The sequence below is a fragment of the Electrona antarctica genome (assembly GCF_951216825.1).
Source record: "Electrona antarctica genome assembly, chromosome: 20".
Taxonomy (NCBI): domain Eukaryota; kingdom Metazoa; phylum Chordata; class Actinopteri; order Myctophiformes; family Myctophidae; genus Electrona; species Electrona antarctica.
In genome coordinates this window covers 28625360-28652506 of record NC_136801.1, presented here as the reverse complement: position 1 = coordinate 28652506, position 27147 = coordinate 28625360, and the positions used below count along the sequence as shown (strand labels likewise).

The window sequence follows — 27147 nt, the reverse complement described above, 5'->3', positions numbered from 1 at the left end:
ATGCACAACCCGTTTCACCATTTTTAAATGTATTTTGAAAATAGTAGAAATGTACAGATATAGGGCTGAATTGGTTAATGTATGTTTTGTAATAGTAATCCAAATCTACCATGTAGACCTATAGTAAAGTTTTCAAATAATTGTAGTGGAGTAAAAGTATAACATTTGCCGTTGACTGAAAATTGGAAATACCTTAACATTTTTTACAGCAATTTACACCACTGGAGTGGACCCCATTAATAAACAAATGTCCCATGACTCATTATTGCACGGACAGAACTGTAAAGATACAGTGTTTCACATCATTAATTAATTAACTGCAATGATAAGTATCGGGGTTAACGTTTTGTTGGGAGGAAATACATCTACATGATATGCAAAAATCGCTGTCATGAAGATTGTTTTTTTATGGATCACAACTTCGGCTTGTGTATATTCAAAAGCACACAAATACTGGCCAGCAAACATAAACAAGGCTTGTGATGGCTAGATCCATTAATGACAGGTTTATGGCTGTGGGGAAAAAGGGGAAACATTTGTGGTTAGGCTTCCTAAATGGGACATTAACTCCTCTCCTCCTGAGGCCGTTAAATAAATGATGAACATGTTGGAACACTTGGTGGATCGTTATTGTCATGATTGGTATGTCTCTAGATAGCTATTTGCTAATAATCATATTTCTCAAACCTTGTGTTGTCTGGGGGCATCCGTTACTCCGACATACCAATAATGCCCGACATACATGGCCGGTTAAGACTCACCCGTGGCTCCGACGTACAGGCCAGTTAAGACTCACGTGCGGTTAGGGTTAGGTGGGTTTGGGGTAGGTGTTAAGGACTATTGCGTGTCGGACTGCAAACCACACCAATGAAAACTCATTGAGTTGCAAGGAGTTGCATTGGTGTGGTTTACCTTAAAAAACGCTTTGTCCCGACCCAACCCTTTGGTGTGGTTTGGGCTTTAAGACGTCGGACCAAAGATATGCACCTGCCTGGGTTGTATGTGAATGATTTGGGAGCTTATTGATCCTCGGTTTACAAATAACTTGATTAATCAAACGTGATTTGGTCTAAACCAGGGGCGTCAGGGAATGGTTAGGGTTAGGATTAACCTTAACTGTAGCCAGCCTTCCAATGCATATTCGGTCAATGTACTGTGTTAGAAACTAAGTTAATTTCCCGTGCACTTCACAAGTGGACACTGTGTACCTGATAGTACTGCCCACTCATATACAGGGCTGGACCAGGGCATTGTGTCCAAAAAACATTTTGTCAATGTTTTCCACGTGTCCTTGCTTTCACCTGGAATACCAGGTCTATCTAGTCCCTGATTAGAGAGATCGGAAGACAAAGACACCGGCTGAATGCAATTAACCTCCTACAGAACTTATTTTTATTACTTTATTCACCAATTCAAATTGTAACCAGTATTCTTTAGAATGTGTCCACCAGTTTCATAGTATGACATTTTTTGTGAAGTACTATGTAAACTTAGCTTTTAGGTGAGTTCTAAATACATAACGGTTGTTATTATTAACATTACGATAGAGCTGTAACGGGATTACAGATTTGTTATGCCAAGCCTGAGTGCTCACCTCAGTACAGGGAGGGACTCTGTGTGTGTAGAGTATAGGGCCAGCTGAGGTCATCCACTCAGCACAGCCCAGAAATCCTCAGTGGATCCGTTTTTCCACAGCCGCTTTTCACGGTTAATAAGACGCGATGCAGCGCTGCTTATGGCTTTGGCCAGACAGCTGTCCAACCAGGGAGAAAAGGCCTGATGTGAACCAATGGTGGATGGATGCACTCTAGGAGTTTCACCCAAAGAAATCCTTCAAGTAATTAGGTAACCATTCTGGCCCAAAGTTTTATATGAGAGCACTTTGAGGAGAAAAAAAGAAAAAAGGGAATGTCCACACACGATATGTTTGCTCCCCATCCTCTCTTTATTGCAACCAAACAAACAACGTTTTGCCCCTTTGGGCTTTCTCAAGCACTTTGAGGACAGCATCTGAATCATTGCATGGGATTTCACCCAAACACTAAGAGTTTATTCATAATATAACATCAATATTTAAAATAAATGTATGTAAAATAAAAGGTTATGGTATTTTTTCATTGAAATCTTAAGAAATGTTTAGCTAATAGCTAATGGAAACTACCGGTATCTCTACCGGTATCTCTTGCTGCATGCTGAAATAGAAAAAGGTTGAAATCTTGAATCTACTGAACTGCCCACAGCCCTCCTCTGAGACGAGGAGGCTCAGAGGAGGAGATGGCAGCATCAATTAATGAGCATTTAGTGAGCGCTAATATGAACTTAGTTTGAAAATGGGTGGTCCTTTAACACCTTCATTCACAACTAGATCCCAGAGTGGGTCTTAAAAAAGCAACCACCAAAAAAACAGTAGCACTTGTTAAGATCTTTGCTTTTAGACCTAGTGAGGCCCGGGGCATATTTTGATCCCGGCACTCCACCACCATTCCAACCCTGACAGGCGAAACATAACCTCTGACCCCGCAACGCCACCCCCCTACCCCGGGCTTTGTGAAGTTGCTCCATAACACCACTCAACCCCAACTCTCCAGACCCATGGACTGGGGGGTCCCTGTCAGTCAAGGGGAGCGGGGGAAAATGGATGTGAAGTCTAGCAAAAGAGAGAAAGGGCTTAGGTACAAAGAGAGCCATGGCTATGAAAACAAATGCCACACCACTGTGTGTGTGTGTGTGTGTGTGTGTGTGTGTGTGTGTGTGTGTGTGTGTGTGTGTGTGTGTGTGTGTGTGTGTGTGTGTGTGTGTGTGTGTGGTGTTTGGTGTTTTGGTTAAAAAATCAAGATTATCTCGATTCCTTCAGTTCATGATATGGGGTTGGAACAAAGTATGTTCTGGAGGGAATTGACTCCTGATTACAATCTCACCTGATAACAATCTCACCCACTCACCTAATTACAAAATCACTTGATAACATCTCCTGCACCACTCACCTGAATTGATCTCACCTGATAACAACTCCTCCCATAGTTAGTCAAATGACATCAATTTCATGCTTGACGGCCCACCGAGCCAAAGACTCAGGGCTTCGCTCCAGCCCCCTTCAACCCTCCACCTGTGACTGGCTGACAGCCCCTTCACCTTCTTCTTCCCCTTTGTTCTCCATCCTTTAACCCCATCATCCTCTAACCCCCCCATCCTCCCTTGCCTCCTCGTCCCCACACGCCCCTCATTCCTTCGTCATCATGCCCTTCTTCCCTTCACACCCTTGCCTTCATCCCCTTCAACCCTCTTTCTATTTCACTCTATTCAAGTCACCTCTTTCATTCATCAATAACAACTCAAATCACGTTGAAGACATGTTGAAATGTTTGAAGACTTAACTAGTCTATACATGTGATTAATTCGCGATGCGAGGGACTATAGCCGAGTGCGGACATCAACTCAGGACTCGGACGTGGATCACTGCCCTCCACTCCTTCCTATCCAAAATCGGCATCCAGAGCTCTGCTCTGAATTGATAAAGTTTGTGTCAGTTTGTTGATAAAGTTTGTGGCAGAGGAAAACTTGTTTGACATGCCGCATTTTCTTTTTTCTTTTTTCTTTTTCTTTTTTACCATTTGGTGCGTAATCCTTCATCAGCAAATTAAGACCCTCCTTCGTCACTGACCGACCCAGGGTCAGTGCAGACAAAGCCAACTGCAATGCCAACATGTACAATGGAGGCACTTTGAACTTTCTGCTTCATTCACCACTTTACATTTGAGGCATTTCCCCGGTGCTCTTATCCAAAGTCACTTAAATTGCCATGTTGATAACGCTTCACTGCCTTGTTAAAGGGCACATGGCTGATGATGGACACACTGGGACTCAAAACATGTGACCTTTACTACTACTACACACACACACACACACAGTCACACACACACACACACACACGCGCACACACACACACGCACACGCACACGCACACGCACACACACACACACACACACACACACACACACACACACACACACACACACATTCAGGTGCCATTCTGATAGTTGTCTATATACTACATCTTTTATCTCCTCAGCTTGTCTTCATGTGCATCATTCTGGGAGCTCTGGTGTCGTCACAACATTCCCATCCAGTATATACAGCACACAGGAAGCTCCTGAGGCCATGGTAAGTGAGTCATCATCATCATCATCATCATAACAGATAGTGGTTCTCATCCGTTTGAATTTCAAGGACCCCCATAACTCTGAGATTGTACAAATGTTACACTCAGAGTGTTACATATCTGTAAGGGTCCATTTGGTTCCATTTGTTGCACTCTCAGAGAGTTACAGACCTGTAACTTCAATGTAAGGGTCCATTTGGAACCCCCTTAAGGAACACAGAGGGTCCTCCCTCGACCCCACTTTGAGAACCGCTGTAATAGACCAATGTTCATACACAAAGTAGTACTGTAGAATGACTATACGGATGTCCTTGCTGTGTAATTGCAGCACTCTAATAGCAGCCAAATGCCACGCCAGTCCACACACAACATACTGTAGTTTCAAGGTGGGAAAATCCCGTATACTGTAATGTCCCTGGCAGAGCCATGACAAGCGTTTCCTAGCACTTGTGGTGCGTTTGCGTTGCTTCGCGTTCACTTAAGTTGTGTGTTTTAATGCCAGCTGGAGTGGCACTGCCGGCTGGTTCCCACGGCTCTTAGCCGAGGAGCAGTGTTGATACGTTGGTATCATATGGAGTCACACTAAACCTCCACTAGACCCCTGTAATCTACAGCCATTCACCCACGGTCTGGTGGAGCCGAGTTCCTTTCTTTCAGACTCTCTCTCATCCTGGATACATTTCTGTCTCTGGGTGTTCATCTGATTCTGTCTCCTCCAGTCTTTTCTCTGTCCCACCTATCACTCACTCCCTCACTCACTCTATCCCTTGTTCTCTGGGTCTGTCTGTCATTCTTCTTTGTCTGTCTCCCTCAATCGCCGTACTCTGTCATCAAGTTTGTGCATGACCGTCTTTGGCTCAATTCTGTCTCTTGTTTCTCTTTATCCATCCGTCGTCCTCCATTTTCTCAATGCTTCTCAAATGCCTCTCTCTCTCCATCTCTCTGTTGTCCATTTTAATTCCTGTGAATGCGCTGCATTTTACGTACGAAATGTGCTATACAAATAAAGGTTGACTTGACTTGACTCTCTTCATTTTGGAAGGTCAGATCTCTGTTTATCCTGACAAACACAGGCTGCTATGGAGATCTGCAGATCATTCACCTAGTGCCCAGAGGTCTGCCTGTGGGTGTTCTGGATGAAGTAATTTCTGGGCAGCCCACAGAAAAACCACAATTCTCTCACTTGAACTTGCGTCAAAACCAGCGTCGGTCAGGCTAGATTATGGACTGCGTGCTTTGCGGTGAATGTGTGCTAAGTGAAACATGATAACATATTTCTTTCACAGCTGTTTTTTGATGGAGTTGCTGGTTCTTGCAACTCTTAACTTTGCTACTTAACATTAAACCAAATGTACCACTCCCAAAACACAGCATAAATAACAGCTGTCTTTTGTCTTCTTGCTGTTTTGAATTACGGTAATCATATTCATAATAGGCATGACATTTTCTGATGTCCTGCTGTTGTTTTGGCAACTTCAGCAGTTGAAAGCTGGTCTGGAGATGTCTCTGTCAGATGGCCCTGACTCACACAGACCATTACGTAGAACAGGCATGCAACTGAGTTATAGCTAGATATTATAGTTATGATAAAAGGTTAAAAGTTCACAACTAGTACATCTTGTGTATGGGTACATCATTTTTATGGAAGAAATGTTAATTTTTTCCCTGCTCTGATCGTTTACAAGCCTGATTGTCTGAAAATGATACGCTGTCTCTCATCTCTCTTCCCTGTACCTATGTCTATGTGTATCTATGTCTAGCTGGGCTCCTCCACACGCTCTCACTTCGACACTTCGGTCCTGGCTTCAAAAGAGGTGGTGCTGAAGTGCATCTCGGCTATCAGGCCAGGGACATGACAGACACTTTCTGACAAACAATAGACTGGACACTCTCAGAGGGCAAGAAACGCCACAACAATCAGAGTCTTCGAAGCGGAAGTGTGAGCATTGAAGTTGGAATTTAAAGGCTCATAGTATAGTATGTAACTTTGCCCTAGCTGTGTCTTCATGACAAACTCTCTCTGTATTTTGGTGTTTTCACTGTTTCTTTTGGTAGCTCAAAAACGTTCCCGTCTACCAAAAACAAACAGTGAAAACAGTGAACCAGTAGATCGGCTATATTCTCTATTGTCGCACGTTTTTATAATAACAGTAAAAAGGAACTGTTTTGGACATACAAGGTTTCCACCCGACAGCAATACATTTAGGTAGAGTATTGTGAGCTGTATTATCTAGGTAGTTTATCTGCATTTAGTTTTGTCAGTATTTTACGTGTGGAGGTCTTATCATTGGTATGGCCTCTCTCTCACAGCATCACTCCCAGGCTGACTGACTCCTATCTGCCTGGCCTGTCAGAGAGAATGTCTCCACACATCTTTATCTGTTCTCCCTGCACCACCCTGGCTCCTGTGAGTGCTGAGTGTGTGCATCTGTCTGTGTGTTGGGAGGTGCACGTCGTACACCACGGTATTAATCACATGAACACCAGCATCCCGATTCTGGGCATGTCATGGTAGGTGAACATTCAGCAAAGTATACAGTATGTGTGCATTTGTTGAACATCTGCCGATCTGCAAGCTCACAATGAATCGCAATTGGCTATATTTGAAGAGATTTTGAGGCTCAAAAGGAGCAATTATGGTTTAAGAATGGATAAGTGTCTTTTGTATGTGTGGGAAGTAAATGCATGTGTTCTCACTATTCTGTTAGTGTATCCATAGTATTCCCATATAGCTTGTGCATGTCTGAATGTTTGTACATTGGGTAATGTATTGTAGCACCCAGGAATATGGCAAACAGGCACGGTTTCAGACCGATCCGAACCCCTTTGACTTCCATTGTACAATTAAAGACAAATATTTAAAATAAACATTAGGCTATGTGGAAGAAAATTGTCACGGTACTTTTTTGTCTCCTGAAAAAGGAGAAATACAAAATATTTGATTGACAACAGAGCGGACAAAAAATACAACGTTTCCGCTTCACCGGCCTTCGTCAGGTGTACTCTGGATCCTGCACCCGTTGCAATGCGTGGACGTGCGTGCACCTCTTGACCATTACTTTGTTGTCTACTGCAGCTTACACAAGGAAGTTGTCACTGATCAGTGCAGCTGTTTGTGAGATTCTAGCTCCAGACAAACACACAGACAGATACCCAGACTGACCATAGATGGCTAGCCTCCTGCAGAGCCACACCGTTGAAATAGGTCCTGGGGTATTCATTGGACACACAAGGGACATTCCAGCATGCCTCAGCATGCATGGGCACACATGTTTATTGCTGTGTTATAGTGAGTACCACAGACGAAAAACAGTCTAAGTCCAAATTTCATTCTGACCCCTCCACGAAAAGGCCTCGTTGTCCTGAATCCTTATCTATCATTTATACATTATGGATCAATAGTGTGGACTTAGACTGTTTTTCGTCTGTGGCATTCAATTTTGTTACTGGAATATGTTGGGGGGAATTGGAGTGTTTTGAGAAACACCACGAGCACACTAGTTGTGTGGGATCCAAACCAAGGATCCCCATCGCTGTCCTGCTACAGAGCTGGGTCAAAGCTGTCTAAGCCCTGAATGGTCTGCAGTATCACCACTGGAAAAGGAAAGCAAGGTGCACTGTTCGCAGTGGGTCAGCCTTTCTGTCGTCGACAGCCGGCTATATCACTGATGGCATGCACCTGAGGGGATGAGAGACATGCAGCATCTCCTATTGCCCCTTCATGGCCTCTGCAACAAAGTGCTCCAAAGTCCAGCTTGGCTTGGTGGAAGTGGGACACTTCCGGGTGTCCAAGAAGATCCTGCAACGATTTCAGGCCCAGTTCTAATTTTTGCCCATCACCTGAGCTGGAACTATAGGGGTGGTCAGTGGGTGTGCAGCCATAAGAGAGACAGCGAAGTCAGCAAAGTTACTTTGCTGACTGGGCCCCAGCCTTGGCACCCACTAGAAACGTGCCTATGATTCCCAATACAAGGGAGAGGACTTTTCTCCAAGGACTCAGTGTGGGTGTTCGACTGAAGCTTGCCAGCAAATGGACAGGGCTTTGGAAGCTGCCTGGAGTGGTCTCTGGTGCAATTGGTAAGGGGGGAGGCCCTCCGCACGGAATGACCCTCACTCCATGGGACACCAAATCCCTGAGCCTGCAAGAGAAGAACCAGCTTTGTGTTGGGATGTGTGGGTCGCTGGGGACAGCTAGACCCCTCAGATGGAGGCTGTGTAGCATCCCGGGGTGTGCTTTTGACAGGGGAGGGACTTCCCAGCATGTCTTGGGGTGCAGTGGGCACATATGTTTATTGTTTTATTGTTGTTATTGTGCTCTCACTTGCATTAGGAATGGTGGGAAATGGGAATGTTGTGTTCATTCTAATTAATGTCATTGGGTTATGACTGTTATGTGGTTATGTCAAGGAGACGTCAGAACAACACATTGGGTTATGTTAACCATTGATTTTACTGTGTTTTGGGGAAATACCATGAGTGACAGGGGTAATTCTGTGAGGCACAGTGCACCCCCTCTTTCTGTCATTGAAGTGAGGTGTCAGTGTGACAATTAATAGTTTCCAATAGAAAGTTGTTGAGGTTTTTTTTGTATGTGTATACTAGGCTAAATAAAACCTCTAAAGAAACCATAGCACTAGCACATTAAATAAAATAAAAAAATGCAATTGGATATCATATCTTCTCAGAGGTTTTAGGAAAAACACTCACTGACGTGAAGTTAAAACATTAATATCCACACTTAACATCCTTGTGAATTATTGCCTCCTCTATGTGTGCTTGACAACCAAACTTTGCATTGGAAATATGTAGCAATAAAGCCTGAAACATCCTTTCCCCCTGCTTCAGGAATGGGAGACAGTAGTCAGCAGTAGGTCGAGAAAGGAGGGCTTAACTCCAGGGTGTTAATTTGTATCTATTATTGGGGAATGGGGTAGCAAGTAGCGGCATTTGAGGGGAGGGTTGAATTAGAAAAGCGGTGGTCCACACTCCACACACAGAGAGAGAGAGAGAAAGAGAGAGAGAGGGAGAGAGATTCGGAGTCGGATTTCAAGAGTTTGAGGGTCGCTTGAGTCCCGGAGCACTGAAGCTGCCTTTGTTTCGTCAGGAACCTAAGGCAGTGCAGGGAGACCGATAGAGAGAGGAGAGAGTGGGAAAGAGAGAGGGATAGATTTGTCTCAAACGGAGTGAGTGAGAGGCAGAGCAGGCTCCAACTGTGCCTTACCTCTCTAAGACAAGGGGACCTTTGTGAGGACCTAACTTTTTATTGCTGAAGATGACTTTACGGTAAATGAGGATGCATGATAAGTATTTTTGTCTAGACTCGGTTGTTTTTTGTTTGTGTTTTGCTCACTTTGTGCTTGTGTCACCATGCAGCTTGCCTCCGTGGTTCTTTGGATTATTTCTACTCCTGTGCTCATCTGCTCAGCTTTATGGTAAGTGAACCGCACCGTGTTATCTGACGACTGCTTTCGCTGTGTTGATTGTTGATGCGCTCCAGGCGCACGTAACGTTTCATTGATTCATTGAAAGGTTTATTGCACCCACGGAGTTTTTACATGCACGTTTTGACTAACTCAGTGTGTCAATAACGGCCACGGTCCATTATCCATATGTCCAGACTAGAGATGCATTTGAGATTGCAGTTGTCTGTCAATTGTGTGGCACGCCACTTGTCTTGGACTTGGATTGATTTCACACAGCGAAATTTGACAATCCGTCACCACCCACCAGTGCTGCTGTTGCGCGCAGCTCTCACGCCGCGTCTGCAGAAGAGAAAGCTGGATTCCCATGCATGGACGGACGGTCGAAGCCCGAAGGTGGTTTTACTTTGTGACGTTGGACGTTCAGGTCCAGTTCACCTCAGAGAAGCTAGAAACCACTGGAGCCGTATGCGGTGGTCCCAGACAGAGGCTTCTGGATGTGTGCGTAAAGAGCGTTCGTCCATCAACAGCGAGCGTAAAACCGCACCGCAGTCATCATTACACGGCTGCTGTAGAGTGGTGCGCCTGAATGACGTGTTGGACACTTGATGGATTCGGCGACTAAATGTAAATGAGATATTGGATAGGTATAGCCTAACATATAGTTGCTCGACACCTTTCGCTTGACAAAAATAATGTGTTTATCAACCGAAAAGGTCGAAGGGTTTGAAGTAGCCTTTAATAATAATAGCAGAAATTGACAGTCCACCAGCAACATCCATACTTTGTTGATAGCCGTGGCCTGGACATTTAAACACAAACAGTTGCTTTCTGCTTGCTTTTGTAGGCCTACTCGTAGCTCATATTGGGATAAAGGTCTAACTTTCTAGTTTCGCTTGCTTTGTTTTAACAGCTCGGGTGGATTTTTTCCGTGATTAATGGGATCAATGAGAGGAGTTCAATGTGTTCTCAATTAACTCCGAATTTCTTTTCCATTGCTATTGCAACTTCTGGCGAAGACGCACAAGGTCCACATTCACACAGACTGGGTTTCCTTCTTAACACACTTCAACAATCAGTAGCTTGCTGCATGCAATAAGGAGATGACGTAATGACATCATCACCCTCCCCTGATTTTGGACGCTTATTTTTTGAGGGGCCCCTTATATGCCCAGCTTTGAGGGTGTGTGTGTAAACACAAACATTGTCCTTCTGACTCCTAACACAAACATTAAATGCCATTGATAATGAATGGCCAGTTTTATGTCATTGTCCCAATATACAAACATTAAATGCCATTGACAATGAATGGCCAGCTTTGAGTGTGTTTGTGTAAACACGAACATTGCGTTAACACAAACATTGAAGATGAAGGCGAGGACGCAAATGTGATTGGCCGGAATGAGATAATGTACGATGATGTACGATGATAAGAGCGCCCCCCACTTGGGTGTGATTAGTTTTAGTCTGACAGCAGATTGTACTTGCAAATGCTTTTGGTGTTTAATTTGCCATATAGGCTACAGTAGGACAACAGAGTGAGGAAGTCCATTGAGTTGATTTCATTCACATTAGCCCATTTGAATAGTAGCCAACTGATGCTGTAACTAACTATAGCTTACTCCCTGGGGGGTGAAACAGAGAAAAGAAAAGAGAACAGACCATGAGTGATAGCCAGTTGGAGGAAGAATAGAGAGAGAGAGAGAGAGAGAGAGAGAGAGAGATGGTTCTCAAAGTGGAGTCTGGGGGTCCCAACAAAATGAGGAAGAGTGGTTACATTGGTTAATACTTTGGCAATTCAAAAATGGCAAATCCACAAGCTCACAACGTGATCGTTGCAGATCTGCTATTTCGGAAACATTTTGACAAATAACCAAATCTTGTCTTTATGGGGTTCCCTGCCCTGGCACACAATCCTTTCAGATGGGGGTCCCCAGATATCACTTTGGTGGTCCCTGATATGAATATGTTTGAGAACCACTTGATAAAGAGGAATGGAAACGGAGAAGGTAGAGGGGAGAGCAAGGGTTGAGAGATGATGTAGCCTACTGAAGGTCACTGTTCATCACATGAAGTCATCTTATTAGTTGTCTGTCAAGACCTTTGACTGACAGGTCATTATATCCATGCACATCTCGCAGAATGGAATCTGGACCGCACTGTTTGTGTGTGTGTGGGTGTGTATGTGTGTGTGTGTGTGTGTGTGTGTGTGTGTGTGTGTGTGTGTGTGTGTGTGTGTGTGTGTGTGTGTGTGTGTGTGTGTGGTGTGTGTGTGTGTGTGTGTGTGTGTGTGTGTGTGTGTGCGTGCGCGTGCGCGTGCGTGCTTGCACACGTGTGGTGGATACCATGGCCTATCCATGACATGCAGACCTCCAGGTCACAAAAGGACCATTGTTTTGGACCCCCTGTTATGTAATTACAGAGTCTCTGTAGTTAATACGGCCCGTGGAGCTTAATTGTCAGAGGCTGACATTTGAATTAAAACAGCACTTAGAAAAAAAAGGCCCTAGCTGCGCTGCAGAACACGGCCTCCCATTTACGACATGGAAAACCGTTTTGGTAGGAATGAGCGGAGACTCTCGTAGAAGTTGGGGAATGCTGGAAAAAACGGCTTATAAGAAATGACATAACTCTTAACAGTGGCCTTATTCCAGTATGGCCATTACAAAAGACAAACACTCACAAATAACTGGGAGCAGCTGTGCTGATTTATAGAGGCATACATCTTCGCTGTTATTAATGCTATCAGCTAGGTACTGTGGTGCGTGCGTGCGTGCGTGCATGCCTGCGTGCGTGCGTGTGTGCGTGTGTAGCCTCATATAATGGGGTCCATAAAGTAGTTAGGACACTTACCTATGGAATTGCTGGCATCCTTAATACCGGTAGGCCTGCACAGTCAAATGCAGTGTCAATTTAACCCCTAGCAAAGTTAGGGGTAACACTCTGGATTTTACTATGTAGCACTGAAACCTGCTGTAGTATTCCTTCTCTGTCACTCTTACACTGTCTCTCCCTCTCAGCTGTCCTACTGTCCTGCCTCTCCTGAAGGTCTCCCTCTCAGCTTTACCGTCTGTCTTTATATACACTGTCACACTCTCTTGACCCCAATTGAATCAGTTGGGTCTATTTTTACACTGTCACAGGGTATACTGGGGTAGTTTAGCTGAACCAAATGTAAGTGGATAAAAGCTGATAATGGTTGGTGGTGGAAAAAGGGATCTACTGTACTGAGGAATGAGATGACATTCGTTGAGTGACTTACAGTAAGAGAAGTCTGGGGAGAAGGAGGAAACGCTGTGATTGTCTGCTCCAGTTTTTCTGTAGCTTACTGTAGCTTTGTGCAGAGTGACTGCCTGGGCCAGATGGGAGACTTTGAGCCTGACTGTATGCCATGAGTCAAGCACGGCTCTGCCAGCATCATTAAGAAAGACAGAGGCGGCCTGGGCCGTGGCTCAGCGGTCCAGGCACCTTGGCCGGTATCCTGAGTCTGGCAGTGTGCCGCGGGTTCGACTCCCGATCCCGACGGCCTTTACTGCAGGTCACTCCCCCATCTCTCTCCCCCATTTCCTGTCAGCCTACTGTCTGTCCTTCTATAAAAATATAAAATAAAGGCGAAAGCCAAAAACAAAACCAACTAAAGAAAGACAGAGGCCTGGACATCTTTGCACGCGTGTGTGTGTGTGTGTGTGTGTGTGTGTGTGTGTGTGTGTGTGTGTGTGTGTGTGTCACGCAGCAGAGTGCAAGCTTAGGTGTGCATGCGTGCTCAGTATTGTGTGTAGTTAGTTATTGTTGTGTGTTTGTATGTGTTAGTGTGTGGTAAAGTGTATATATCCACAGTGCATTAGTGTGAGTCCTTCTCTTGCCAACTACAACGTCAGGGACAAATATTTCCAGGCACTCGTGTGCTGCTCTAAATATTCTACTAAAAACAGAGTGGTTACCATGACAACCCCCACCATCACCCTGCATCATGTGTGCTGTGTTGAAATCCAACTGATATGAATCCATTTCAATTTTAACCGCAGGATGGGAACCCATTTTGGTGTTTTAAGCATTATGTTATACTTTAGCTATTGAAAAATAGCAGATCTACAAGCTCATATCGTGGCACAGAGTGCTGTGCTACAAGCTTGTAGATCTGCTATTTTTGAAAAATGTGGCGCAAATCTTTGAATATATATTCTTTCAGAGCGAACATTTTTAAGTCAAATCTTTGCTTCTGGGAGGGTCCCACAAATGGGGCTCCGCGGCCAAATACAGATAATTCTGGGGGTCCTTGACATGAAAAAGGTTGAGCACCACTGACATAGAAACATAGGTTTTTCAGAAAATTGTTTGAACGTTAAAAAACTTTTAGAAATGTCCCAAACAGGGATACCAGGGTGAAAGTGGTTCACTTAATGTGTTTATTTTAATCTCGCTTATCTTTCTCTAGCAGTTATTTCTTCCTGTTTGTGTTAGTACTACTATATACTGCGCCTACATGTGAAACAACATCTCAAGTTCAGCCTAGTACTAGTACATTTGTGTGTACCTGGCAAATGAAACTGTTATTTCACTCATAGCAGAGGTCTGCAGAGCCAAAATATTGTATACAGTATCTCTGCCAGTTGGAGATCTGTGCTGCTGGCTTACTGGTATATCTGGACTCTCTGGTGTTTTCATTGAGCTATTTTGGTATTAGCTATAATTTAATTACTTATTTTCATGTTGTGTGTAAAGGGCCACTTTGTTGAGCTGTCAGGGGTTTTACCTTGCATACATGTAGGTATGCAAATAGCACTAATATTCTCTCAAAGTGGGGTCCAGGGATCCTCAGGGTTCCTTGAGGGGGTCTGAATGGACAGGACAATTACAGGTCAGTAACTCTGAGAGTGTACACATGGAACCAAACTGAGAGTTATTTGTTGCCTAGTACTCTCAGAGTCATGGAGTCCTTTAAATTAATAGTTTGTAAACCATTGCACTAATAGACAGAATACTACTGAGAATCATTCAGACAAGTTTCAATTTAAAATCTGAATTCTTTATTGTTTCCCCCTCGCATTCTGATTGGCTGAGAGGCATTGTATTAAGTGCCTATATATCTCACAGCACTCTAAATATACACGTTGTTAATCGGGGGGGATTTGTTTGCTAGTACAGTAGATATCATCACTGTCGTATTGTAGGACCAATAAAGCAAGTAAGATGCCATCGGTCATCAAGAGCGTGTGCTAGTATGCATCTTTTAAAAATTCACAGGAAATGAAGAACACACACACACACACACACACACACACACACACACACACACACACACGCAGACAGTGGGTATCATGATGATTATAATCTTTGCTGTGGCGTGGTTATGTAGTTATGTTGTTTGTGCTGTGAAAGGTCCATATTAAAATGCATGCCCTCGGGGGGATGTGGGGCTAACGAGGAGTGAGGAAAGGACACAGACAAGCCAAAACCACACTGTTATGATGTCATGTGGTGTGTGTGTGCCGTGCGTCAGCATTTCCATGTTATAATGAAGAGGATACATGGACACACACTAGGGGCAAAGTCCTGCATATGGATGCTTCCTGGCATGTGCTGCACGCCAGGAACTCATTCATTTCACACCAACTATTTCATTTCAAGGACCCCCAGTTTGGTATGCATTACGCTGTGGACCCCCCCCCCCCCCCCCCCCCCAAATCACGGTCTCCCCCAAACCCACCTGTAAACCTATGATGTGGCAATAAAGCCGATTCTGATTCCGTTGCGGGTCCATTTGGTTCCATCTGTGTACGCTCTTATCAATAATTTAGCTGGAGACCCGCTGGAACCCCCCCCCCCCCCAAGTACCCCTGAGGGAACCCACTTTGACCCCCCCCCCCCCCCCCCCCCCCCCCCCCACACACACACACACACACACACACACACACTTGGTGGCAAGCGGGTCAAAAGTAAAGAATGACGTGTTTTTACTGTCTTAAGTGAGAACAAAACTATAAACGTGGGAGAAAGTATCCCAAGTCACTAGAAATGGGTACCATAACGGTTGGCACAGCAACCAACAAAGCAACAAAAAAAAGCTCTTGCAAAGCCAATGGGCTTTCCAGAAACTACCCGTTGTGTATTTTATATTCATTCGAGCTGACGTAAACATTGCCTCAGTGGAGTTCACAAAAAACTCTTCCAATGGAGCGGTGGGCATGCTTGCAGGTGTCTCCCCTTTCCTTTGAGATGCACAGCAGCAAGAGTGGCGTATAAGAAAGTGCAAAATGTCCACAGTGTGAATAATGGTCTGGAAGGCCCAGGAGAGAAGGCTCTGGTGGGATTTGATCCCAGCTGGCTGTGGTGTCCAGTGACCAGTGACCACTGCTCCATCATCGGCGGCCACGAGAGGAAATGATTCTGGGACCAACCCTAGTTAATGTGTGTAATAAATGAGTGTGGATTCTCACACTTCACCCTGTTCTTCTGCTCAACGCACACACACATGTTTTATTATTGACATTATGGTGTCCATCATTACATTGATAGAGGAAGGAACACTCAGTGCACAGAAAGCAGCCAGGACCATGTGAAGGACAGAGAATATGAGGCACAGATGGTTTTTTATGTCAATAATAATGAGGTACACACAGCTATAAACTGTAACACACGTTGTGAGCTTGCAGACCGGCTATGTGTGGCGAATGTTCCCTCCACAATAGGGATGCTTCATGGGGTTGAAGTTGTTAAATAACACATGAAGTTATTTTTTGAGGCTTGACTTTTGAAAGTGAAATGCTAGCGTTCTATGAAGCTCTTTCCTAACAAAAGAAAGAACGTTTGAATAGTAACATAGTGTACAAATACAGTATGTGATTTACTGTCCTCTGTTCATTCGGATGGCATCTCGCGCTATACGTCAGAACAGACCAGATTCAGTCGTTCCACAGAAACATGCATTCTGTGAACATGGTATGAGTGAGTGAATTCTGCCTGACATTTGGTTGCGGTTCTGGAGTGGTTTTGGTAATGGTCGCTCTGATGAATCACTCTCGTTATGAATCATTCTAGCTCCAGAAGTACTATTTATCCTTCCACAACGAGGCCATTGTATGCACTGACGTATGGGTTAGCTTGTGTGGGCTGATGCTAGGTCCGTTTTTATATAGATACTGTAGATGGTGGTGTTAGTGATACAGTATGACTATTGATCAAATATTGATGTAGTAAAACTCTTGCTCCTTCTCATAGCCTCCACCCTAATATCTTTTCTATCAACCTCTCTTCTTTTTTTTCTTCTTTTTTCTTTTTTTCTTTTTCAACAATGTATTTATTTTCCTTTTTTACACACAAATGACAATACAAATATACAAAAACAACAACAACAATGAACAGTACAAGACAATTACTGATATAAAGAAAGCAAAACAACAATAACCAAAAACAACAACAAAACAAAAACAACAGCAACAGCACTACTCCTCTTCCATCCATTAAATGTGACAAATTATTGTTCTTTATGTATCTTATAAAACGGCCCCACACCTCCTGAAACATTTCTTGTTTGTCCTTAAGAATGTATCAACCTCTCTTCTACTCTGCCTCTCCATGCCTCTTTCTTTCCATCCCTGTCTCTCTCCTCCTCCACCCCTCTCTGATTATAAAACGCAGGCTTGCTTGCTTGCTTGCTTGCTTGGCGAACGCCACGGCTGTATTTTTGTTTGAAATATGAAACAATTTCTCCGTCCAAACTCTGGAATCCATTAGAGCTGTTGGAGAACAGAGAGGAAGGACTTCTCCTCTCCGTCCAAACAACAGAGCCGTGGAGAAAATGGACACATCAACTGTCAGTGAGGCTGTGTGTGTGTGTGTGTGTGTGTGTGTGTGTGTGTGTGTGTGTGTGTGTGTGTGTGTGTGTGTGTGTGTGTGTGTGTGTGTGTGTGTGTGTGTGTGTGTGTGTGTGTGTGTGTGTGTGTTCTGTGTGTTCTGCATGCCAAAGGTGGATCGTTTTATATAGTTAGACTTGTAATGATGCCATTCTTCAGATCTGGGCAGAGAGATGCATAAAGAAGACAGGCAGGAGACAGCAATACACGCATGTGCACGTGCGCGCACGCACACACACAAAGTCGTAAGATTTGTCACACACGTTACCGCAGTGACATGTGTTCTCCACATTTGACCCATCTCTTGGAGTGGTGTAACCTGACTCCGCCAGATGGGGCGGAGTCAGGTTAGGAGTGGTGAGCCAAAGCCGGGAATCATTTTATTTGATTAATTGATTTGACCCCCACAATCCAACCCATTGATGCTGAGTGCCTAGCAAGGAGGCATTGGGTCCCAATTTTACAGTCTGTACTGTAGCATGACCAGGCCGGGGATTTAACCCCGACCTCCCAGTTTCAGGGCGGACACTCTAACCACTAGGCCACTGTCTGGTGACAGACAGACGGACGGACGGACGGACGGACGGACGGACGGACGGACGGGCGGGCGGGCGGGCGGGCGGAGGGACGGGCAGGCAGGCAGGCAGGCAGGCAGGCAGGCAGGCAGGCAGGCAGGCAGGCAGGCAGACAGACAGACAGACAGACAGACAGACAGACAGAGTAGAGGGACATAGTAGAGAGACAGAGTCAGAGCAGACCATGTTCTTGACTGTCCTCCAGATAGTCAGCCTGCTTGGAAAGCACTTTACTGTGCTTCCTCCTGTGGGTAAGACAAGAACCGGCTAACCCCTGAAACGGCTCCGCTTTGCTCAGAGACTCCATTCACACATATAGCCAAAAAATGAATTTATTTCTGCCATTCGATGGCGTCTTTAATCCAAAGTGCCATAGCGTTCTCCAGCTGTCTAAGTGCCATGCCTTGGGTTTGTGTGATTAAGACTGCAGAAGGCCATAAACGCTGTCAACAAAGATGAAACAGAGGAGATTATTGTGCTCAAATCTATCAAAAAGATAGATTTATAGGTTAGCACAAATATTTAGTTCTCTGTATGTGCCGGCGGCAGTAGTTGACCAGATAGTGCCTCGGCCACATAATCACAGTGTTACATAATCACGACATGTTGTGAGCTTGTACAGCTGCTCTTTTCGCTATTTATCGTACAATAAAGTACATGCATTATTGGTTTTGGAAAAACTCCTGCAATGTTGCTGTGATTTTAAAATGAGCATGCAAACACTGTGCCACTGTACCAGGACGAGGAGTAACATAAGAGCTAACAAGACAGAAAGAGGACACTCTAACCACTAGGCCACTGTCTGGTGACAGACAGACAACACAATAATTTGTTCTTGGTCTATATCCAGTCCGTATCAGGGTTGGTAGTCTTGGTAGTTACTCAATAACCAGGAATTGTGGAACGAACACACACACACACACACACACACACACACACACACACACACACACACACACACACACACACACACACACACACACACACACACACACACACACACACACACACACACACACACAGGGAGAGTATGACCACAGGATGGTTTGGAGCTGGTTCAGTTCAGAGTGCTGACTCACAGAATTTGCACTTTAACTGGCCCTCATGTACACACTGATCCTCTGTGAGCACAGGAGCATTTCTTGTGGGGTTCAACCTTGCATTTGTTCTATACTATACTATCTATACTGTATATATACACACTGTATAATATTTGTTAATGCATATTCTGTAGTGCACATAAAGGCATGGAAGCCTTATTGTTGAAGTTGCTCTGTGCAACTGAGCCTTAGTTTATGCTTTAATTATTATTATTTTGACCACTTGAACCCCAGTAGGGCCTATAGCCTACCCATATTATGGGGAGAATGTTGTATCTCCATGGGCGAAGACATTTAGGGTAGAGTGCAAAGAGCGAGCCAAGTACAGTTGCAACTCAGGTCCGTTTTATTAAGTAGGCTATATAGATAGGTTTAAGTGGTTAATCGTTGGAAATATTCTTTACAATTTTCACTAGGCCTAGTATATGACATGGTCAAAAATATTGTCAGTAAGTGGAAAGGGGTTAAGATGTACAAATATACAGTAGAAGGTTGACCAGTTCAATGACACAGTGGAAATGTCTCCTAATATCCTGGTGGCAGTGAGCTCAGAAGGACTGGGTGAAAACAACAACAACAGGCTGTATTTCATTTGGACAGTGGGATGTGGGGTGACATGTTGACACAGAGGACCCCGTGCCTTAGCACAATGAGGACAGGATGGCAGTGGGACAAACCCGGAAGCGTGGGGAGGTATAGGAACGGTTTCCATGCATCATGGTGTTGTTTTATACGGGGCTGATGAATCATGACACTCTGACCTCATGCTTTTCTACTGTATTTTTACATTGTCTTATGATAAGGTTCCATACAAATGTGTTCCAGGTGTGTGAGTGTGCGTGCGTGTGTGTTTGTGTTCTATTTCTATACATTGTGTCAAACAGTCCTGGGCCAACCAAAATGATCTAAAAAATGGGAATTGATTAAATGGAATTGAATTTAACTTCTATTGTAGATTCTATCACACCTCTGATCCTCTTGCATCCAAACAGGGAATTATACACGTGTTCACCTTCAAAGAACACAAGGAAAAGCAGCAGCACATGATGCTGTGCCAAGGGCCATGGCCGCAATATCCTCCCTGTCGGGTGGAAACTTTTGAGGCGGAATTGATGTTATGTTCTTCACCTTTGGCCTCATGATATGTTCTGACATTGTGCATATTATAAAGAGTCAGGATGCCATGGCACTGGTATCTAATGTTTTGGATACAACTTGCTCCTAACGAGTCGCAACGACACAAACAAATTCTTCCTTGCCCTTCTGTTCATGGCAGAACTACTTTACCAATGATCTGTGTGTCACTTGTGCTTCTCACCATGATGTCATTAAAACACACCACCATCACCACCTTGAAATAGTAATAATCAATTTCTGATTGATCCAGAATTCCTTTAGTCGGCACCATGTATTTCCAACACCATTACTTTCTTAATTGACAAAAGAACCTACCATACAACACTATTTAAGTTTAACTGAAACTATAGTCCTCAAGTGGCAGTCAGCGCAATCAACACCGTCCTAGAATATCCCATTTTGGGAAGCTGTTGTCAGTGGGTAGAAGCACTTTACCGGGGGTCTCAGACGGTGTTGATAGTTTCCATGTCAAACTGGAATTCCAAAGAGCCTGCTAAGGTCTGCTAGTCTTTCCATTAATCTCTCATTAATTCCTCCTTTATCTCCCCATCAGTCGTCTCCTGCTGAAATCAAAGTCCGGGGGTCCATCAAAGGGCTTTTATGTTCAACTGGGCGCCGTCCTCAGCGCTTTGATGTGGTTGACTGTTTTCATTCTTTGGTCCGCGTCTTACATTTGGATGAAGTGGCGTATCAGCTCTCTCCCTCTCCCATCTACAGTCCTGAGTTTCTTCATAAGAAAAGAAAAGCTTGTGTATTTGTTTATTTTGAGTCGCTTTATTCAAACAGTGGGTTTCTTATTTTGGAGCAACTGTTTATGTTGACTTTGGAGTTGTTTAACTGATTTCAACCTGAAGTGCCTATTTCGGGCATGAAAATGTTCAAAAAAATTCAAAAGTTTAAATTGTGGAAAATACTAAGATCGGCCGCTTGTAGAAGCTTGTAGATGGGCTATTGTCTCAATTTGTCGTAGGAATAAGTTCTGTCTCTGTCTATTATGTGGTTTATGGCAGTGGTTGTCAAAGTGGGGTCCATGCAGTGACCCCCGGGGTGCTTGAGGGGGTTCCAGTGGTCCACATGCAGCTAAATGATTGATCGTTAGAAACCAAATGATTCCTTACAGGTCTGTAACTCTGTGTACAAATGTAACTTGGTTCCATTTGTATGCTCTCGGAGTATGCAGGTCTGTGGCATGCCAAACTGGGAGTACTTGAAATTAAAAACGTTTGTAGAACCACTAGTGCATTATGGGTACTACTAACCGGCCCTGTAGAACCACCAGGACACCTCATATATTCCTGTCAAAGGGGCTTTAGCTACACAGCATTTTACACGGAGGTGAAGTGGCCTGAACGACTAGAGGCAGGCCTGTTTGTTTTTCTGGGAGTCGGGCCGTTTCCTGGCGGTGAGCCACCAGAAGCCTGACGAGCAACACCATTGAATGTCTAACTTGGTCCGTCCTGGAAAGTGTCGGTCAGACTGGAGAGAGAGATAGAGGCCAAACAAACAGGTGTGTGTTCTGACCCATCCAGGGATATTAAAATAAAAAATTCTAATGTTTTTCTATACAAATTTAGGAATTGTAAAAAAAGAAACGAAAAAGAAAAAATCAGACCTGTCTGAAGTGAGTGGTGCTGTACTGTACTGTACTGTACTGTACTGTACTGTACTGTACTGTACTGTACTGTACTGTACTGTACTGTACTGTACTGTACTGTACTGTACTGTACTGTACTGTACTGCAACAGTGACACTTGGTGGTGAACAAACGCTATAATGCTATTTTCGTGCTTGGACACAGCCAGGGACACAGGGACAGACCCAGGGACACAGCCACACACATAGCTGTCTATAGGAGTGGTTGCACCACTCAAAAATCCATACATTCAGAAATCCATCCATATGACCATTTGACCCATATATTGTTGGTCCATTTTAACATGATCTCAGTTAAGTGAAGGATTTCTAAAAAATAATTTGTGAACTTGTGCTGTATGCAGCAGTAGTGCTCTCTGTGCACATGCGTGCATGTGTGTGTGAGTATACTTTGTGTAGCATTACAGCCTTATTAAGCCATGTTGAATGTCAGTTTTAAATCCTGCAGGAAATCCATCGAACGCTGTGTTTGTGTATGCCTGTGTGTACTGTTTACTAATGTATATGTTCAAACATACATGCTTACTGTATGTGTACAGTATACGTATGTCTGAACTTGCACATCTCTCTGTGTGTATGTGTGTGTGTGCGTGCACGCGTGCGTGCGTGCGTGCGTGCGTGTGTGCGTGCGCGCGTGCGTTGCTTGCGCGCGTGCAGATTCATTAAGACCTGCTTTTGAAATGAACACGTCTCATTTCCTGTCTGTGTGCCTCGCATCCTCCACTCTCTGATCTCTGCCTATTTGGTCGCCCCGCTTTAAAAAAAAGAAAATTATGTGGCACATTGGTGTGTCAGAGTGATCTCTGCTTATTTGGTCGCCCCGCCTTTCTTTTTTGATGTAGCCGCACATTGGTGTGTCAGAGTGATCTCTGCTTGTTTGATTTGCCCACTTGCCTTTTAGATGTGGCATTTGGTGTGTCAGATAAGCCCGCTTGGTTACGGACGGTGGTTTTACTCGAGTTGCAATTTACGTAAAAGTTGCAATACCACAATATAAAAATATCTAACTGTTACAAGTAAAATTAAGCTCTGTGGTAACACTTGCTGTGTACACTACCAATGTTTAAAGTAGGCTACTAAAAAATGTATAACCTTTTGAATATAGCTGATCTTCAAGATCACAACGCAGAGATCTTTTGAGCTTGTAGATCAGTTATTTTGGAGTAGCCGAAAATAGGGTTTTGTAATAACGATCTAAATTTGCAAAGTAACACATGTAGTAAAAAGTACAATATTCGCCTCTGAGATGTAGTGGAGTAGAAGTATAAAGTCATGACAAATGTAATTACTCAAGTGAAATATACATACTGTAACTCAAAATTGTACTTCAGTACTTGAAGGTTTATAGACATTATGTGCAAATATAAAATAGCTGTGATACTTATATGTAAGTGGTTATGGTGAAATAAACCATTAACACTATAGTTTAGAGGGGGCGAGGGGACTATGACATCACCGTTTCAGCAAATTAGGCGGCATTTGCTATACACACGGAGACGTGAAAGTCGCGTCTCCAAACTTTCCCACTCTGGAAGGTAGTTTCAAAATTAGCCGTTTAAGTCCCCACGCCGTCTCCGTGTGACAAAAAGGGCAGATCGGCTAATTACTTGCCCCAAAAACACCGAAATCGTCCTCATCTGGATGGCCCCTTAGTTACTTTCCACCACTGGAGCTCTGCTTGTTTAATCAGCCCGCTTGCCTTTAGATGTAGGACTTTGGTGTGCCTGATAAAGTCTGTTTGGTTAGAGACTACAGGATAATGACTTTGGCTGTAGATAAACAGTTTATTTTGGTGAGCCCCACCCCCTTCAACACACACTCATGTCTGTTCCAATGTTTGAAAGTCTTTTATTGGCTAAGCAAAACAATTGTATTGTCATCTCCTGTTAGCTGCATGTGGCAGTAGTGTGTCCATGGAAGTGTGGCAGTAGAGTGTGTGTGTGAGTATAGTGTGTCCGTGGAAGTGTGGCAGTAGAGTGTGTGTGTGTGTGTGTGTGTGTGTGTCATGAGAGATGCATTTACCCCCCTCCCCACTAAGTAAGTAGCCTTTCCAATTCCAAGTCAGGAAACTTTCTCCTGTTTCTGTAGCATGAGGTGGCTTGATGTACAATACAAGTACATCACATAGCCATGATGCTAGTATGTCACAGGGACTTACCCGGGTACCCCTAATGCAACCCTCACCTTGAGTACTAAAAAGGGTCAGATTTTTGTAGTCTTTGGTATGACCTGGCCGGGGATTAAACCCTGACCTCCTATAGTCTCAGGGCGGACATTCTAACCAGAAGACCACTGAGCTGAGGTGCCTCCCCACTAAAGCCAGATTTATACTTCGGCATCCGACGGGGTCGCACACCAACGCTATTTTCGGCGTTTGACTCATTGTACGTGGAAGTATACATTGAGCTTTAGGGGGCAATAAAACAGATCTAGTCCACCAAAGCCAAACCTATTACCATGTCATATACATGTACTGCAATTTGGTGGACAAAGGTCGAAACGGTCAAGGACACTACGGTCATTCATGATGAGCCATGTAGCTCAACCATGCTGCACACCTCTGAGTCTGCACAGCTCACATCGGATCAATTCAAATCAGTGGAATCCGTTTTACAATCTGAATTAACAAATTAATAACTTGTCTTTATGTTATACAAACATAAATATAGCTGCACTGTATGTAAACATCCTAAAGTTCTTTCTCTGTGACACAGTTATCTTGCAAACCCATTTTTAGCTGTAACCCCGTCACCTAGTATAAGCTTGTCTGCGGTTCTGTCGGTCCAAAACGTTCAAGCTCAAACCAAGAGCTGGTCACAGCCTAACGCAGCTAATCCTAACTGCACACTTGTTTGGTTTGAGAACCACTGAATCTGTCAGTGATAGTAGTTCATCAGTATCCACTACATTGTGGAGTTCCAGACACAGTGACGATAGTCCCTGTGTTGACTCAAAGGTTTATCTTACTATATAGTCTGTACAGACCCGGATCTTTTAATGAAGGTTTTTATTTGCAACCAAGACTGATCTCTTCTGTGTGCGAGTTCTTCTCTGCTCTTATTAGAATTTTCTTCCCATAGATACTATCCACCCACATGAGGTCACAGCAGGTCAGAGGAGTGCTGTTGGCCTGCATGTTGCCCCAGCCTTGATCCCATCATGGCCGTTGCCTAATGCTGTGTGCCCTTGTGTCTTTTCTAGTTAATCGTTGGCTCCTGCTTATCATCATCATCATCAGTAAAAAAGCAATAAAGCATAGACCTCACACAAAGTCTTGTTTAAGTCATTATTATTTTTGCTATAACAGTTTGCCACGTCCTTCTTTTTGCTTTGTGTGAGCTGCCCTGCATGGCGGCTCAACAATATGTCCAACACTTATCCCTAAACTTATTTGCCATTTTTTACTATTTTAAAACATTTAAAAATAGTTAGCCGATCTACATCGACACATTGTTAGCTTGTAGATCGGCTATTTGTACTATTTTAAAATGTTTTAAAATTGTAAAAAATGTTTAGGGATAAGGGGTAAGGGGTGGCGCAAGATATAGGGCATAGGCTAATTGCAACATCCTGGCTTCAAAACCTGTTTTTTCGTTAATCAATGTCACACAAAAGAAGCTTTGGTTATTTTAGCTATTTTTTAATGTTTGATTGTGAAAGTGAAAGTGGTTAACTGTGTCTGTGGGTTTTATAAATATTGTACCAAACTAGCTTTGTGATGAATCGGAACACTTTCTTCTTGCATTTCCTGAAACGTAACAGTTGTTGGACATACAAGGTTTCCACCTGACTGCAATGTTATACTATCTATGACTGTCCTCTCCTTCCATCCTCCTGTCTCCATTCTCCAATCTACAAAGTAAAGCACAAACCCCTTAAAATAATCTTTAAAATAATACAGTCTATTTTGTGTCTGTTTTCATTTACAGACACTTTTAATTTTAATTATTTCAATCCCATTCTGAACGTTTACAGTAGGGTGATGTATTAGGGTTGCTGTTGCGTTATGAAAATTATTTGGCAGGTTTGAACCTGTGAATGATTGTGTGTGTGTGCGTGTGTGTGTGTGTGTGTGTGTGTGTGTGTGTGTGTGTGTGTGTGTGTGTGTGTGTGTGTGTGAGAGAGAGAGAGAGAGAGAGAGAGAGAGAGAGGGAAGCTATAAAGACTTAAACCCAGATCAACATCTTGGATAGGATTGTGAGTATTTCACAGTGGGAGAGTGCAAGGTAGAGGCTACGGATTATCTCTCCCTGTGTGTGTGTGTGTGTGTGTGTGTGTGTGTGTGTGTGTGTGTGTGTGTGTGTGCGTGCGTGCGTGCGTGCGTGCGTGAGTGTGTGCGTTGCATGTGTGTGTGTGTGTGTGTGCGTGCGTGTGTGTGTGTGTGTGTGTGTGTGTGCGCGCGTGTGTGCGTGTACGCGCGTGTAGTCGCAGGCACACACAGCTGGCCTGCAGCTGCGTTGTTGGTTTTTTTTGAGAATGCAACAGTATACTGTCGGTTCATTTCCTGAAGTCTTCACCACAAATCTCATCAACGGTCTGGTCCCAGTTTGCTCTGATTGTTGCAGTTTCTAAACATCAACTAACCTCCAAACAGTGGTGGAAGAAGTACTCAAGATTTGTTTTACTTTAAAGTATCAATGCCATATACAAATACTGGTACTCCGTTACCAGTAAAATTCCTGTATATATCAATGAGTATATATATACTTAAAATAGGGCTTACTAAAATAAAATAAAACTACTCAAAATATATTTAAAGAAAAGGCAAATCCTTTTGAAAATATTCAATCTATCCAACCAAGAGGTTGTATGGATAAAATAGGGCTTTATTGGTTCATTTATGGTTTATATGTAATAATTCAAATCTGCTAGATTTCTAGTAACTTAAGTTTTCAAATAATTGTAGCGGAGTAAAAAGTACAATATTTGCCCCTAGAAGTATTAATCGCTCTAAAAATGTTAATATTAAAGTGAAGTACCTTACAATTGTACTTACTGTAAGTACAGTACTTGAGTAAATGTACTTACTTTCCACTAGTGCAAATCTCCAACCTCTCTCTCTCTCTCTCTCTGTCTCTCTTAGTTGAGAATGTCTTATTCTTAGTTATACTTCCATCCCAATTGTCAAGGAACATTTCAAAGGATGGCACCACATAAACATAAATTAGTTCTGTCTCCATCATCAGGGATGAAGCATATTAATGTCTACATTCACTTGGAACCAGTTACTCCAGAACAGACAGTCAGTCA

General features: G+C 43.6%; 1 protein-coding gene across 2 annotated transcripts in view; it reads left to right on the top strand.

The window, feature by feature from the left end:
* The first annotated feature begins 9132 nt into the window (after window positions 1–9132).
* LOC306913460 (collagen alpha-1(XV) chain-like) overlaps window positions 9133–27147 on the top strand; it is a 91547-nt gene continuing 73532 nt past the window's right edge. The window contains exons 1-2 of one of the 2 annotated variants that reach the window (XM_079490122.1): window positions 9133–9442; window positions 9533–9591. In XM_079490122.1, coding sequence (XP_079346248.1) covers window positions 9432–9442; window positions 9533–9591 — 70 coding nt within the window. In that variant the 5' untranslated portion in view covers window positions 9133–9431. The remainder of the gene's footprint in view (window positions 9443–9532; window positions 9592–27147) is intronic. The other variant, XM_079490123.1, reaches the window with a different exon arrangement.